At 47.3% G+C, this 16,343-nt stretch overlaps 1 protein-coding gene across 1 annotated transcript in view; it reads left to right on the top strand.

The window, feature by feature from the left end:
- LOC311137335 (phosphate-regulating neutral endopeptidase PHEX-like) overlaps nt 1-16,343 on the top strand; it is a gene marked incomplete at both ends in the record, with an annotated part of 66,919 nt that overhangs the window by 2,798 nt on the left and 47,778 nt on the right. The window contains one exon of the mRNA XM_084171779.1: nt 1-209. This exon is cut by the window's left edge and continues 18 nt beyond it. Within this exon, the coding sequence (XP_084027905.1) occupies nt 1-209 (209 nt within the window). The remainder of the gene's footprint in view (nt 210-16,343) is intronic.

Here is a 16,343-nt window from a genome sequence, read left to right as displayed (position 1 = left end):
ACAGTGGTCCTCTGTTGAAGCTTTTACAGCAGCCTGAGTTCCACTGGCCCGTCCTGGGGGAGGGGCTTGAGGGGAAGTGGCTCTGGTCGCCAGGACGATGGGACCTGCTGCAGACATTGGCTCAGATTAGGAACCAACACAGCAAGAGTGTTCTGATTCGCTTATACATCGCCCCCGACGACAAGAACTCAACCAACTACATCATTAAGGTGGCCCCCTGACAGAATGTGTGTGTGTGTGTGTGTGTAAGTGTGTTCAGTTTGACTATATAAACCAAGATAGCTCCCAGGCTTCTGTAAACATAGATAGCATTAAAGTATTATCTTGAAGTTGGACCAGGCCTTGTAGTAACTTATCATTCTGTAGTTGGACCAGGCCTTGTAATAATTTATAATTCTGTAGTTGGACTAGGCCTTGTAGTAACTTATCATTCTGTAGTTGGACCAGGCCTTGCAATAACTTATCATTCTGTAGTTGGACCAGGCCTTGTAGTAACATATCATTCTGTAGTTGGACTAGGCCTTGTAGTAACTTATAATTCTGTAGTTGGACCAAGCATTGCAATAATTTATCATCCTGTAGTTGGACTAGGCCTTGCAATAACTTATCATTCTGTAGTTGGACCAGGCCTTTTAGTAACTTATCATTCTGTAGTTGGACCAAGCATTGCAATAACTTATCATTCTGTAGTTGGATTAGGCCTTGTAGTAATTTATCATTCTGTAGTTGGATTAGGCCTTGTAGTAACTTATCATTCTGTAGTTGGACCGGGCCTTGTAGTAACTTATCATTCTGTAGTTGGACCAGGCCTTGCAATAACTTATCATTCTGTAGTTGGACTAGGCCATGTAGTAACTTATCATTCTGTAGTTGGACCAGGCCTTGTAATAATTGATTATTATGAAGTTGGGCCAGGCCTTGTAATAATTGATTATTATAAAGTTGGGCCAGGCCTTGTAATAATTGATTATTATAAAGTTGTGCCAGGCCTTATAATAATTGATCATTATAAAGTTGGGCCAGGCCTTGTAATAACACATCATTCTGTCTCTGTATGTCACGGATTCTGCCGAGGCTGCTCCTCCTCCTTGCTCGGGCAGGCTTCGGCGTTCGTCGTCCCCGGAGTACTAGCTACTGCCGATCGATGTTTCGGTGTTTGTCTTGTTTTGTCTTGAGTAGTACACCTGTTGTCTATTATGTTTGATTGTTTAGCCTATAATTTCCCTTGTCTCACGTTTGGTATTTGTGTGTTATTGTTTGTATGTCTAGTCGATGTTCGGCCTTGCTATTTTTCCATATTACGTATATGGTGTTTTTCCCTCCAGTTGTGGAGGCGTTTGTTTTGTACTTTACATTTAGTAAAGTAGTCTACCTGATTCTCTGTGTCCTGCGTCTGACTTCACTCGCCGCGTACACATCACCTTCTGACAGAATAACACACCACCATGGAGTCAGCAGGATCAGCGGTACCGACGGAGTCTCTAGAGGAGCGCGTCAGCAGCCAAGACGCCATGATCCAAAGACTCGGCACCGCCATGCAGGATGTAATGGACACTTTGAGCCGATGGGAAAGAGGAGGTTTGCCCACACCTCCTCCAACAATACCACCACCATCGGCCAGACCCATCGTTCCATCTCCGGAGTCCAGTGGGATTCCCGAGGGCTTATGATGGCACCGCGGCCGGGTGTCAGGGTTTCATGCTCCAAGTAGAACTCTACCTGGCAACCATTCACCCGGCGCCCTCGGGATACGAGAGCGTTTCCGCCCTCATCTCCTGTCTTTCCGGCAAGGCATTGGAGTGGGCCAATGCCGAATGGAGGGGAATAGACGCCGCCACCGTCAGTTATGCAGAGTTCTCCCACCGCTTCAGGGTGGTATTCGATCATCCCCCAGAGGGGAAAGCGGCGGGGGAGCGTCTGTTCCACCTCAGACAGGGGAAGAGGAGCGCGCAGGATTTCGCACTGGATTTCCGGACTCTGGCGGCCAATGCGGGATGGAATGAGAGGGCCCTCATCGACCACTATAGGTGCAGCCTACGGGAGGATGTTCGCCGAGAGTTGGCCTGCAGGGACACCAACTTAAGCTTTGATCAGTTGGTGGACATGTCGATCCGTCTGGATAGCCTGCTGGCTACCCGCGGACGTCCGGAGCTGGGGCCGTCCATCTCATCCCCCAGCACCTCCGAGCCGAGCCCTATGGAGCTCGGGGGTGCTGGTGCTAGAGAGAGGAGGAGAGAGACCCGGAGAGAGGCCGTCCCCTGCACCAACTGTGGCCGTAGAGGACACACTGCGGTTCGGTGCTGGGGAGGGTCTCCTAGGGATCGAGGCAGTAGGCCATGCACTGATGAGTCATTCCAGGTGAGTAAGCGCCCAACTCACCCAGAGCTCTCTGTTGTCCACTTGTGTATCCAAGTTGAGTTTCCCCAGGTTTCATCTCACTCCCAGCATAAGGCGCTAGTCGATTCAGGCGCAGCTGGGAATTTTATCGATCGCTGTTTCTCGTATAAGTTAGGGATTCCCCTTATACCAGTTGATGTGCCCTTCCCCATCCATGCCCTAGACAGCCGCCCTTTGGGGTCGGGATTGATCAGGGAGGTCACGGCGCCACTTAAGATGAAGACGCATGGGGGTCATGAGGAAATTATACAGTTGTATTTGATCGACTCTCCTGCGTTTCCCGTGGTGTTGGGGCTTCCTTGGTTAATATCTCATGACCCCAACATTTTGTGGCAACAGAGGGCTCTCAGGGAGTGGTCTGATCAGTGTGTCGGGCGGTGTATAGGTGTTTCCGTAGGGGCGACAACGGTGGAAAGTCCGAACCAAGTGCACATTCCTCCTGAGTATAATGATTTGGCACTCGTCTTCAGTAAGAAGAGGGCGACTCAATTACCACCTCATAGACAGGGGGATTGTGCGATAGACCTCCAGGCAGGTGCTGCACTTCCACGTAGTCATGTGTATCCTCTGTCTCAGGAGGAGAAGGCGGCTATGGAGACATACATCGCCAAATCTCTGGGACAGGGATACATACGGCCCTCCACTTCTCCTGCGTCCTTGAGTTTATTTTTTGTGAAGAAGAAAGATGGAGGTTTGCGCTCGTGTATTGATTACCGTAGTCTCAATCAGATTACTATTAAATACAGTTATCCTCTCCCTCTGATTGCGAGTATGACGGAGTCATTACACGGAGCGCGATTCTTCACAAAATTGGATCTCAAGAGCGCTTACAACCTGCTGCGCATTAGGGAAGGAGATGAATGGAAAACAGCATTTAGTACCACCTCGGGTCACTATGAGTATCTCATCATGCCATACGGGTTAATAAATGCTCCTTCAGTCTTCCAATCATTTGTCGACAAGATTTTCCGGGATTTGCATGGACAGGGTGTAGTGGTGTATATTGACGACATTCTAATATACTCTGCTACACGAGCCGAGAATGTGGCCCTGGTGTTTCGGGTGTTGGGTAGGCTGTTGGAGCATGACTTGTATGTGAAGGCGGAGAAATGCCTGTTTTTCCAGGAGTCCATCTCCTTCCTGGGACATCGGTTGTCCGCGTCAGGGGTGGAGATGGAGATTGACCGCGTTTCAGCCGTGCGTAATTGGCAGACAACTACCACGGTTAAGGAGGTGCAGCGGTTTTTGGGTTTTGCCAATTACTACCGGAGGTTTATCCGGGGTTTTGGACAGGTAGCAGCTCCCATCACCTCCCTGCTAAAGGGGGGCCCGGTGCGTTTGCAGTGGTCGGCTGAGGCGGACAGGGCGTTTAGACATCTGAAGGACCTGTTCACCTCTGTTCCGGTGCTGGCACATCCGGACCCCTCTTTGGCGTTCCAAGTGGAGGTGGACGCGTCAGAGGCGGGGATTGGGGCTGTACTGTCTCAACGCTCGGGCACGCCTCCTAAACTCCGTCCCTGTGCCTTTTATTCTAAGAAGCTCAGCCCGGCGGAACGTAATTATGACATGGCTAAACACCCTTTTCTCATTCTGACTGACCATCGTAACCTGGAGTACATCCGGGCAGCTAGGAGACTGAACCCTCGTCAGGCTAGGTGGGCCATGTTTCTGGCCCGGTTTGTCTTTAAGCTCACGTATATACCAGGGTCACAGAACGTTAAGGCAGACATTTACATTACATTTACATTTTAGTCATTTAGCAGACGCTCTTATCCAGAGCGACTTACAGTTAGTGAGTGCATACATTATTATTATTTTTATTTTTTCATACTGGCCCCCTGTGGGAATCGAACCCACAACCCTGGCATTGCAAACGCCATGCTCTACCAACTGAGCAGACGCTCTGTCCCGGCGATATGACACAGAGGAGAGGTCCATTGAGCCCACTCCCATACTTCCGGAGTCTTGTCTGGTGGCACCGGTGGTGTGGGAGGTCGATGCGGAGATCGAGCGGGCGTTACGTACCGACCCTACTCCTCCAGAGTGTCCGGAGGGGCGGAAGTACGTGCCGCTCGAGATCCGTGATCGACTGATTTATTGGGCTCACATGTCACCCTCCTCTGGTCATCCTGGTATTGGCCGGACAGTGCACTGCCTTAGTGAGAAGTACTGGTGGCCAACCTTGGACGTGAGGGTTTATGTCTCCTCCTGCTCGGTGTGCGCTCAGTGTAAGGCACCTAGACACCTGCCCAGGGGGAAGTTACAACCCCTACCCGTTCCACAACGGCCGTGGTCCCACCTATCGGTAGACTTTGTCACGGACCTTCCCCCCTCCCAGGGGAATACCACAATTTTGGTCGTTGTGGATCGGTTTTCTAAGGCCTGCCGTCTCATTCCAATGCCAGGTCTCCCTACTGCCCTACAAACTGCTGAGGCCCTGTTTACACACGTCTTCCGGCACTACGGGGTACCTGAGGATATAGTGTCTGATCGGGGTCCCCAGTTCACCTCTAGAGTGTGGAGGGCGTTTATGGAACGCTTGGGGGTCTCGATTAGCCTTACCTCGGGTTTCCACCCTGAGAGTAATGGGCAGGTGGAGAGAGTAAACCAGGATGTGGGTAGGTTTCTGAGGTCCTATTGCCAGGACCGGCAGGAGGAGTGGTTGGGGTATATCCCCTGGGCAGAGATTGCCCAGAACTCACTTCGCCACTCCTCCACTAATCTGACTCCTTTTCAGTGTGTGTTGGGGTATCAGCCGGTTCTGGCACCCTGGCATCAGAGCCAGATCGAGGCTCCTGCGGTGGATGAATGGTTTCCCCCGAGCGCCGTAGGCATAAGGCGAGCTCCGATCACCACCGCAGTGAGGGTCCAGTTTATGCACCTGGAGATCGAGTCTGGCTCTCGACTCGAAACCTGCCCCTTCGCCTGCCCTGCCGGAAGATGGGTCGGCTGTTTGTGGGGCCATTTAAAGTCCTGAGGAGATTGAACGAGGTATGTTACAGGTTACCACTGCCCAATGATTACCGCATTAACCCCTCGTTCCATGTGTCTCTCCTCAGGCCGGTGGTAGCTGGTCCACTCCAGGAGAATGAGATACGAGAGGCTCCTCCGCCCCCACTGGACATCGAGGGGGCTCCGGCGTACTCAGTCCGGTCCATCGTGGATTCGAGACGTCGGATGGGGGGTCTGCAGTATCTTTTGGAGTGGGAGGGGTACGGTCCAGAGGAACGGTGCTGGGTGCCTAGGAGGGACATCTTAGATCCCTCCCTCTTGACGGAGTTCCACCGGAGTCATCCCACTCGCCCTGCTCCGCGTCCTCCTGGCCGTCCCCGAGGCCGGGGTCGGCGCACGGCTGGAGCCGCGCGTCAAGGGGGGGGGTACTGTCACGGATTCTGCCGAGGCTGCTCCTCCTCCTTGCTCAGGCAGGCTTCGGCGTTCGTCGTCCCCGGAGTACTAGCTACTGCCGATCGATGTTTCGGTGTTTGTCTTGTTTTGTCTTGAGTAGTACACCTGTTGTCTATTATGTTTGATTGTTTAGCCTATAATTTCCCTTGTCTCACGTTTGGTATTTGTGTGTTATTGTTTGTATGTCTAGTCGATGTTCGGCCTTGCTATTTTTCCATATTACGTATATGGTGTTTTTCCCTCCAGTTGTGGAGGCGTTTGTTTTGTACTTTACATTTAGTAAAGTAGTCTACCTGAATGTCACGGTTTCGGCCGAGGCTGCTCCTCCTCCTTGCTCGGGCAGGCTTCGGCGGTCGTCGTCCCCGGAGTACTAGCTGCCACCGTTGTATGTTATCGATGTTTGTTTGGTTTTGTCTTCTTTGTACACCTGTTTCCTTTTAGTGTTAATTATGTCTCCTATAAGTTTCCCGTTTTGTTAGTCGTGTGTTGTGTGTAATTGTTCCGCCTGTCTTTTTGGTGCTGCTCGTTTTTGCATTTTGTATGTTCTGGTTAGTCGCACTGTGTTTCGTGCGCTATCGCATTTGAGTATTTTTACGCACTGCTGCGTAATAGTTCGCCTCCTGTTTAGTTGAGGCCAGTGTTTATTATTTTTTCGTTCAGTAAAGTCGGTTGGACGAAGCTTCTGTGTCCTGCGTTTGACTCCTACACCACATCCACCTCAGCAATTTCTGACAGAATTACACACCATCTAATGGAGTCAGCAGGAGCAGCAGCGCCCGAGTCTTTGGAGGAGTGCGTCCGCGGCCAGGACGATAGGATCCTACAACTCGGGACCGCCCTGCAGGACGTAATTAATACTCTGCACCGATGGGAGACCAGAGGGGTACCCACACCTCCACCTACCTTACCACCACCATCGGTCAGTCCTCCCATCCAAGCTCCGGAATCCAGTGGGATTCGGCTCTCGCTCCCGAGGGCGTATGACGGCACCGCTGCCGTGTTCGACCATCCACCTGAGGGGAAAGCGGCGGGGGAGCGTCTATTCTACCTCCGACAGGGGAAGAGGAGCTCACAGGAGTTCGCTCTGGAATTCCGGACTCTAGCGGCTGATGCAGGGTGGAATGAGCGGGCCCTCATCGATCACTATCGATGCAGTCTACGGGAGGACGTCCGCCGAGAGCTGGCCTGCAGGGACACCAACCTCTTGTTCGACCAGTTGGTGGACATGTCCATCCGTCTCGACACCCTGCTGGCCACCCGCGGACGCTCCGAGTGGGGGCCGTCCATTCCATCCTCCAGCACCTCCGAGCCGAGCCCTATGGAGCTCGGGGGTGCTGGCGCTAGAGAGAGGAGGAGAAGGAGCCCGAGGGGGGCCGTCCCCTGCACCAACTGTGGCCGTGGAGGGCACACTGCGGCTAGGTGCTGGGGAGGGTCTCCAGGGGGACGGGACAACAGGCCACGCACTGGGGAGCCCTTCCAGGTGAGTAGGCGCCCCACTTACCCAGAGCTCTCTGTTGTGCACTTATGTATACCTGTACGATTTCCACAGGTTGCACCTCTTTCCCAGCATAAGGCGCTAGTAGATTCAGGCGCAGCTGGGAATTTTGTTGATCGGAATTTTTGTGTAGAGTTAGGGATTCCCCTCCTTCCTGTTGATACTCCCTTCCCTGTCCATGCACTAGATAGCCGCCCGTTGGGATCGGGGGTTGATTAGGGAGGTCACAGCACCACTTAGGATGAGTACGCAGGGGGGTCATGAGGAAACTATTCAGTTATATCTGATCGACTCTCCTGCGTATCCAGTGGTGCTGGGGCTTCCCTGGTTGATTACCCATAATCCCTCCATTTCGTGGCAACAGAGGGCTCTTATGGAGTGGTCTGCCCAGTGTGTGGGGCGATGTCTAGGTGTTTCCGTGGGGGCGACCTCGGTGGAGAGTTCGAACCAAGTGCCCGCAATGCACATTCCCCCTGAGTATGAGGAAGTAGCACTCGTGTTAAGCAAGACGAGGGCGACGCGGTTGCCTCCTCATAGACAGGGGGATTGTGCGATAGACCTCCAGGCAGGAGCAGCGCTTCCGCGGAGCCATGTGTATCCTCTGTCTCAAGAAGAGAAGGGGGCTATGGAGACATACATTTCAGAGTCTTTGAGACAAGGATACATATGGCCCTCCACTTCCCCTGCGTCCTCGAGCTTCTTTTTTGTGAAGAAGAAGGATGGAGGGTTGCGCCCGTGTATTGATTACCGTAGTCTCAATCAGATCACTGTGAAATACAGTTATCCACTCCCTCTGATTGCGACTATGACGGAATCATTACACGGAGAGCGTTTCTTCACAAAACTGGATCTCAGGAGCGCCTACAACTTGGTGCGCATTAGGGAGGGCGATGATTGGAAGACAGCATTTAGTACCACCTCGGGTCATTACGAGTATCTCGTCATGCCATACGGGTTGATGAATGCTCCTTCAGTCTTCCAATCCTTTGTGGACGAGATCTTCCGGGACATGCAGGGGCAAGGTGTGGTTGTGTACATTGACGACATTCTAGTGTACACTTCTACCCGAGCCGAGCATGTAGCTCTGGTGCGCCGAGTGTTGAGGAGGCTGTTGGAGCACGACTTGTATGTCAAGGCAGAGAAATGTCTGTTTTTCCAGGAGTCTATCTCCTTTTTGGGTTATCAGTTGTCCGCGTCAGGGGTGAAGATGGAGGTTGACCGTGCATAATTGGCACACCCCAACCACGGTTAAAGAGGTGCAGCAGTTCTTGGGTTTTGCAAATTACTACCGGAGGTTTATCCGGGGTTTTGGACAGGTGGCAGCTCCCATAACGTCTCTTCTGAAGGGTGGTCCGGCGCGCTTGCAGTGGTCTGCTGAGGCGGACAGGGCATTTGGGAGACTGAAGGACCTGTTTACTTCGGCTCCGGTGCTGGCGCATCCGGACCCCGCTTTACCATTTCAGGTAGAGGTGGACGCGTCAGAGGCTGATTAGCTGTTCAGGAGTCTTATGGCTTGGGTGTAGAAGCTGTTAAGAAGCCTTTTGAACCTAGACTTGGCGTTCCGGTACCGCTTGCCGTGCGGTAGCAGAGAGAACAGTCTATGACTAGGGTGGCTGGAGTCTTTGACAATTTTTAGGGCCTTCCTCTGACACCACCTGGTATAGAGGTCCTGGATGGCAGGAAGCTGACACCACCTGGTATAGAGGTCCAACTGCAGGAAGCAGTTGCCATACCAGGCGGTGATGCAACCAGTCAGGATGCTCTCGATGGTGCAGCTGTATAACTTTTTGACGATCTGAGGACCCATGCCAAATCTTTTCAGTCTCCTGAGGGGGAATAGGCTTTGTAGTGCCCTCTTCACGACTGTCTTGGTGTGTTTGGACCATGATAGTTTGTTGGTGATGTAGACACCAAGGAACTTGAAGCTCTCAACCTGCTCCACTACAGCCCCGTCGATGAGAATGGGGGCGTGCTCAGTCCTCTTTTTTTTTCCTGTAGTCCAGAATCATCTCCTTTGTCTTGATCACATTGAGGGAGAGGTTGTTATCCTGGCACCACAAGGCCAGGTCTCTGACCTCCTCTCTATAGGCTGTCTCATTGTTGTCGGTGATCAGGCCTACCATTGTTGTGTCATCAACAAACTGGCCATGCAGTCATGGGTGAACAGGGAGTACAGGAGGGGACTGAGCATGCACCTCTGAGGGGCCCCTGTGTTGAGGATCAGCGTGGCAGATGTGTTGTTACCTAACCTTACCACCTGGGGGCGGCCCGTCAAGAAGTCCAGGATCTAGTTGCAGAGGGAGGTGTTTAGTCCCAGGGTCCTTAGCTTAGTGATGAGCGTTGAGGGCACTATGGTGTTGAATGCTGAGATGTAGTCAATGAATAGCATTCTCACGTAGGTGTTCCTCTTGTCCAGGTGGGAAAGGGCAGTGTGGAGTGCAATAGAGATTGACAAATTGGAGTGTGTCAAGTGTTTCTGGGATAATGGTGTTGATGTGAGCCATGACCAGCCTTTCAAAGCACTTCATGGCTACAGACGTGAGTGCTACGGGTCGGTAGTCATTTAGGCAGGTTATCTTAGTGTTCTTGGGCACAGGGACTATGGTGGTCTGCTTGAAACATGTTGGTATTACGGACTCAGTCAGGGACATGTTGAAAATGTCAGTGAAGACACTTGCCAGTTGGTCAGCGCATGCTTGGAGTACACATCCTGGTATTCCGTCTGGCCTTGCGAATGTTGACCTGCTTAAAAGTCTTACTCACATCGGCTACGGAGAGCGTGATCACATAGTCATCCGGAACAGCTGGTGCTCTCATGCATGCTTCCGTGTTGCTTGCCTCACAGCGAGCATAGAAGTGATTGAGCTCGTCTGGTAGGCTTGTGTCACTGGGCAGTTCGCGGCTGTGCTGCCCTTTGTAGTCTCTAGTAGTTTTCAAGCCCTCCCACATCCGACGAGCATCGGAGCCAATGTAGTACGATTCAATCTTAGTCCTCTATTGACTCTTTGCCTGTTTGATGGTTCGTCGGAGGGCATATCGGCATTTCTTATAAGCGTCCGGGTTAGAGTCCCGCTCCTTGATAGTAATAGTAGTAATATGCCACTTAGCAGACGCTTTTATCCAAAGCGACTTACAGTCATGCGTGCATACATTTTTTTTTTATATGTATGGGTGGTCCCGGGGATCGAACCCACTACCCTGGCGTTACAAGCGCCGTGCTCTACCAGCTGAGCTACAGAGGACCACCAGAGGACCACCATAGCGGCAGCTCTACCCTTTAGCTCAGTGCGGATGTTGCCTGTAGTCCATGGCTTTTGGTTGGGGTATGTATGTACGGTCACTGTGGGGATGACGTCATCAATGCACTTATTGATGAAGCCAGTGACTGATGTGGTGTACTCCTCAATGCTATCGGAACAATCCCAGAATATATTCCAGTCTGTGCTAGCAAAACAGTCCTGTAGCTTAGCATCTGCGTCATCTGACCACTTCCTTATTAACCAAGTCACTGGTGCTTCTTGCTTTAGTTTTTGCTTATAAGCAGGAATCAGGAGGATAGAGTTATGGTCAGATTTGCCAAATGGACCAGGCCTTGTAATACCTTATCATTCTGTAGTTAGACCAGGCCTTGTAATAACTTATCATTCTGTAGTTAGACCAGGCCTTGTAATAACTTATCATTCTGTAGTTAGACCAGGCCTTGTAATAACATATTATTTTATAGTTGGACCAGGCCTTGTAATAACTTATCATTCTGTAGTTAGACCAGGCCTTGTAATAACATATCATTCTGTAGTTAGACCAGGCCTTGTAATAACATATTATTTTATAGTTGGACCAGGCCTTGTAATAACATATTATTTTATAGTTGGACCAGGCCTTGTAATAACTTATCATTCTGTAGTTGGACCAGGCCTTGTAATAACTTATCATTATTTCTCTGTAGTTGGACAAAGCCTTGTAATAACTTATCATTCAGTCTCTGTATTTGGACCAGGCATTGTAGTAACTTATAAATCTATAGTGGGACCTTGTGATAACGCATCATTCTTCAGTTGGACCAGGCCTTGTGATAACGCATCATTCTTCAGTTGGACCAGGCCTTGTGATAACGCATCATTCTTCAGTTGGACCAGGCCTTGTGATAACTCATCATTCTTCAGTTGGACCAGGCCTTGTGATAACGCATCATTCTTCAGTTGGACCAGGCCTTGTGATAACGCATCATTCTTCAGTTGGACCAGGCCTTGTGATAACGCATCATTCTTCAGTTGGACCAGGCCTTGTGATAACGCATCATTTTTCAGTTGGACCAGGCCTTGTAATAACGCATCATTCTTCAGTTGGACCAGGCCTTTTTCTTTATTTTGATTTTTTAACAACTTTTCCACCAACCCCACAACCCCTATAATATAATACATATACATATATATACACATCCTTTTCTAAAATATATTTTCCTTCATTACTTTCCAAACCCACCACCCCTCCCATAATTGGAGTAAACTAGTGAACAACAACACTTAGGCTTCTACTTCCAGCTTATACATACTATATACATTTTATGGACACAATCTATTTGACAATAGTTATATTTGTCTTTTGTTTGTTTTTAGTCCTGTCCGTCCTCTACCTTCAACCTCTCCCATCTATTTCTGATGTCCATCCAGTTTGATTTCTATTTGCCATATATTTTAACTGTGCTGTTTCACAAAAGTTCTCAACCTATATACATTTTACAGACAAACTATATTTTACATTAGTTATCTTGTTGTTATAAGTCCCACAAGTTCTTTATTTATCCCAATTTTCTTTATCCAATTTTGGTGTTTAATGCAGGGCCATCAGGCAAGTCTCTTACTTTCTCCCCCTTCCACTTGCCTCTTCCATTTTTTGCGGTAATGTTGCAATTAGTTGGTTGTAACTTTGGGTAGAGAAGACATTTCCATATATTTTTGTTGGCTGCATGTGTGACAACTCCACCTGTCCTATTTATGATATCATTTACAAAGAATATGTTTTTTAAAATATATATATTTAAATCAATTAGTATATTTGAGTTTAAATAATTATAGTATTATTTGTTCTTTCTTTTCTGTTGGATTAAACTAAAATTGCAACCAACTTTCTATGGCTTGTTTTAAAAATAGCAATATTTTGGAGATTATTAAATTTTCAAATAACCGAAAGTGAGAGGTTGTAATCTGAATAAAGGGAAAAATGCCATTCTTGAACATGGAGTGAGACATTCTTACTAATTTGCAAGAGAACCAGTTTTGATTTAAGTATAACTTTTGTTTGACTGACGCCTTTAGTGAGAGGTGTAATGCTTTAATAGGTGTAATGCTTTAATAATAAATATTATTATATTTAAACATTTCTGCACTCCAAATTCATATTCATTATATAAATAGGCTTTTAATTTTGTCTGGTTTGCCATTCCAAATAAAATTGAATATTTTTTGCTCATTTAATTAAAAATAACAGGTCGCTAGGTGTAGGCAAGGCCATAAGCAAATAGGTAAACTGGGATATGACTAAAGAGTTAATCAGTGGGATTTTTCCACAAATAGACAAGTATTGAGCTTTCCATGGTAGCAAGATCTTATCTATTTTTGCTAACTTTCTATTAACATTTATAGGAGTGAGATCCTTTCTTTCTTTCGGGAAATACATACCGAGTATGTCCACATCACTGTCAGACCATTTTATTGGTAAACTAAACGGTAATGGAAAAGTTGTATTTTTTATTGATCCAATACGTAAGATAGTAAACTTATCATAATTTGGTTGTAATCCAGAAAGGTTAGAAAAAGTATCTAGATCCTCTATGAGGCTGTGGAGGGATCCACATTGTGAATTTAAAAGAAAACATGAATCATCAGCGTACAATGATACTTTTGTTTTTAAGCCCTGGATTTCTAACCACTTGATATTATTGTTGGATCTGATTTTAACAGCTAACATTTAGATGTCAATAATAAATAGATATGCTGATAGTGGACAACCTTGGTTTACTCCTCTTGACAGTTTAAAACTTTCTGAGAAGTAGCCATTATTTACTATTTTACACCTAGGGTTACTATACATGACTTTAACCCATTTTATAAGAGATTCTCCAAAATTGAAATAATCCAGGCATTTATATATAAACTCCAGTCATACTTTATCTAAAGCCTTTTCAAAGTCAGCTATGAATAGCAGGCCTGGTTTCCCAGATTTGTCCTAGTGTTCTATTGTTTCCAGTACTTGTCTTATATTATCTCCAATGTATCGTCCATGTAAAAATCTGTCTGATTAGGATGAATAATGTCCAACAATACCTTTTTAATTCTATGCTCTATACATTTTGCTAGAATTTTTGCATCACAACACTGTAGTGTAAGAGGCCTCCAATTTTTTTAACAGACTGGATCTTTTTATTTACCACTTGTATCCTGTTTCAGTAATAATGAAATCAGACCTTCTTGTTGAGTATCTGATAATCTACCATTTATATAGGAGTGGTTAAAACATGCTAATAACGGTCCTATGAGTATATAAAAAAGGGTTGGTATACCCCCACTGGTATGCCATCCAGCCCTGGAGTTTTCTCGGACTTAAAGGCTTTAATTGCATCAAGAAGTTCCTCCTCTGTAATTTGGCCTTCACGTGAGTCTTTCTGTACAGCTGTTAATTTTACATTATTAACAGAAATAAATCCATACAATTAGCTTCGGTTAGTGGAGATGGAGGCGACTGAAATGAAAACATACACCTTAGCCAAATACATTTAAACTCAGTATTTCACAATTCCTGACATTTAATCCTAGTAAAAAATTCCCTGTCTTAGGTCAGTTAGGATCACCACTTTATTTTAAGAATGTGAAATGTCAGAATAATAGTAGAGAGAATTATTTATTTCAGCTTTTATTTCTTTCATCACATTTCCAGTGGGTCAGAAGTTACAATCAATTAGTATTTGGTAGCATTGCCTTTAAATTGTTTAACTTGGGTCAAACGTTTCGGGTAGCCTTCCACAAGCTTCCCACAATAAGTTGGGTGAATTTTGGCCCATTCCTCCTGACAGAGCTGGTGTCAGGTTTGTAGGCTTCCTTGCTCGCAAACGCAATACCTTGACTTTGTTGTCCTTAGGCCATTTTGCCACAACTTTAGAAGTATGTTTGGGGTCATTGTCCATTTGGAAGACCCATATGCGACCAAGCTTTAACTTCCTGACTGATGTCTTGAGATGTTGCTTCAATATATCCACATAATTTTCCTTCCTCATGATGCCATCTATTTTGTGAAATGCACCAGTCCCTCCTGCAGCAAAGCACCCCCACAGCATGATGCTGCCACCCCCGTGCTTCACGGTTGGGATGGTGTTCTTCGGCTTGCAAGCGACCCCCTTTTTCCTCCAAACATAATGATGGTCATTATGGCCAAACAGTTATTTATTGGTTTCATCAGACCAAAGGACATTTCTCCAAAAAGTAAGATCTTTGTCCCCATGTGCAATTGCAAACCGTAGTCTGTCTTTTTTATGGCGGTTTTGGAGCAGTGGCTTCTTCCCTGCTGAGCGGCCTTTCAGGTTATGTCGATATAGGACTTGTTTTACTGTGGATATAGATACTTTTGTACCTATTTCCTCCAGCATCTTCATAAGGTCCTTTGCTGTTGTTCTGGGATTGATTTGCACTTTTCGCACCAAAGTACGTTCATCTCTAGGAGACGGAACGCGTCTCCTTCCTGAGCGGTATGACGGCTGTGTGGTCCCATGGGGTTTATACGGTGGGGGAAAAAAGTATTTAGTCAGCCACCAATTGTGCAAGTTCTCCCACTTAAAAAGATGAGAGAGGCCTGTAATTTTCATCATAGGTACCCGTCAATTATGACAGACAAAATGAGATTTTTTTTCTCCAGAAAATCACATTGTAGGATTTTTAATGAATATATTAGCAAATTATGGTGGAAAATAAGTATTTGGTCAATAACAAAAGTTTCTCAATACTTTGTTATATACCCTTTGTTGGCAATGACACAGGTCAAACGTTTTCTGTAAGTCTTCACAAGGTTTTCACACACTGTTGCTGGTATTTTGGCCCATTCCTCCATACAGATCTCCTCTAGAGCAGTGATGTTTTGGGGCTGTCGCTGGGCAACACGGACTTTCAACTCCCTCCAAAGATTTTCTATGGGGTCGAGATCTGGAGACTGGCTAGGCCACTCCAGGACCTTGAAATGCTTCTTACGAAGCCACTCCTTCGTTGCCCGGGCGGTGTGTTTGGGATCATTGTCATGCTGAAAGACCCAGCCACGTTTCATCTTCAATGCCCTTGCTGATGGAAGGAGGTTTTCACTCAAAATCTCACGATACATGGCCCCATTCATTCTTTCCTTTACACAGATCAGTCGTCCTGGTCCCTTTGCAGAAAAACAGCCCCAAAGCATGATGTTTCCACCCCCATGCTTCACAGTAGGTATGGTGTTCTTTGGATGCAACTCAGCATTCTTTGTCCTCCAAACACGACGAGTTGAGTTTTTACCAAAAAGTTATATTTTGGTTTCATCTGACCATATGACATTCTCCCAATCCTCTTCTGGATCATCCAAATACACTCTAGCAAACTTCAGACGGGCCTGGACATGTACTGGCTTAAGCAGGGGGACACGTCTGGCACTGCAGGATTTGAGTCCCTGGCGGCGTAGTGTGTTACTGATGGTAGGCTTTGTTACTTTGGTCCCAGCTCTCTGCAGGTCATTCACTAGGTCCCCCCGTGTGGTTCTGGGATTTTTGCTCACCGTTCTTGTGATCATTTTGACCCCACGGGGTGAGATCTTGCGTGGAGCCCTAGATCGAGGGAGATTATCAGTGGTCTTGTATGTCTTCCATTTCCTAATAATTGCTCCCACAGTTGATTTCTTCATACCAAGCTGCTTACCTATTGCAGATTCAGTCTTCCCAGCCTGGTGCAGGTCTACAATTTTGTTTCTGGTGTCCTTTGACAGCTCTTTGGTCTTGGCCATAGTGGAGTTTGGAGTGTGACTGTTTGAGGTTGTGGAC

Source organism: Coregonus lavaretus, assembly GCF_964263955.1.
Source record: "Coregonus lavaretus genome assembly, chromosome: 2".
NCBI classification, from domain to species: domain Eukaryota; kingdom Metazoa; phylum Chordata; class Actinopteri; order Salmoniformes; family Salmonidae; genus Coregonus; species Coregonus lavaretus.
The sequence above is the reverse complement of the archived record's forward strand: the minus strand, read 5'-3'. Positions and strand labels throughout refer to the sequence as shown.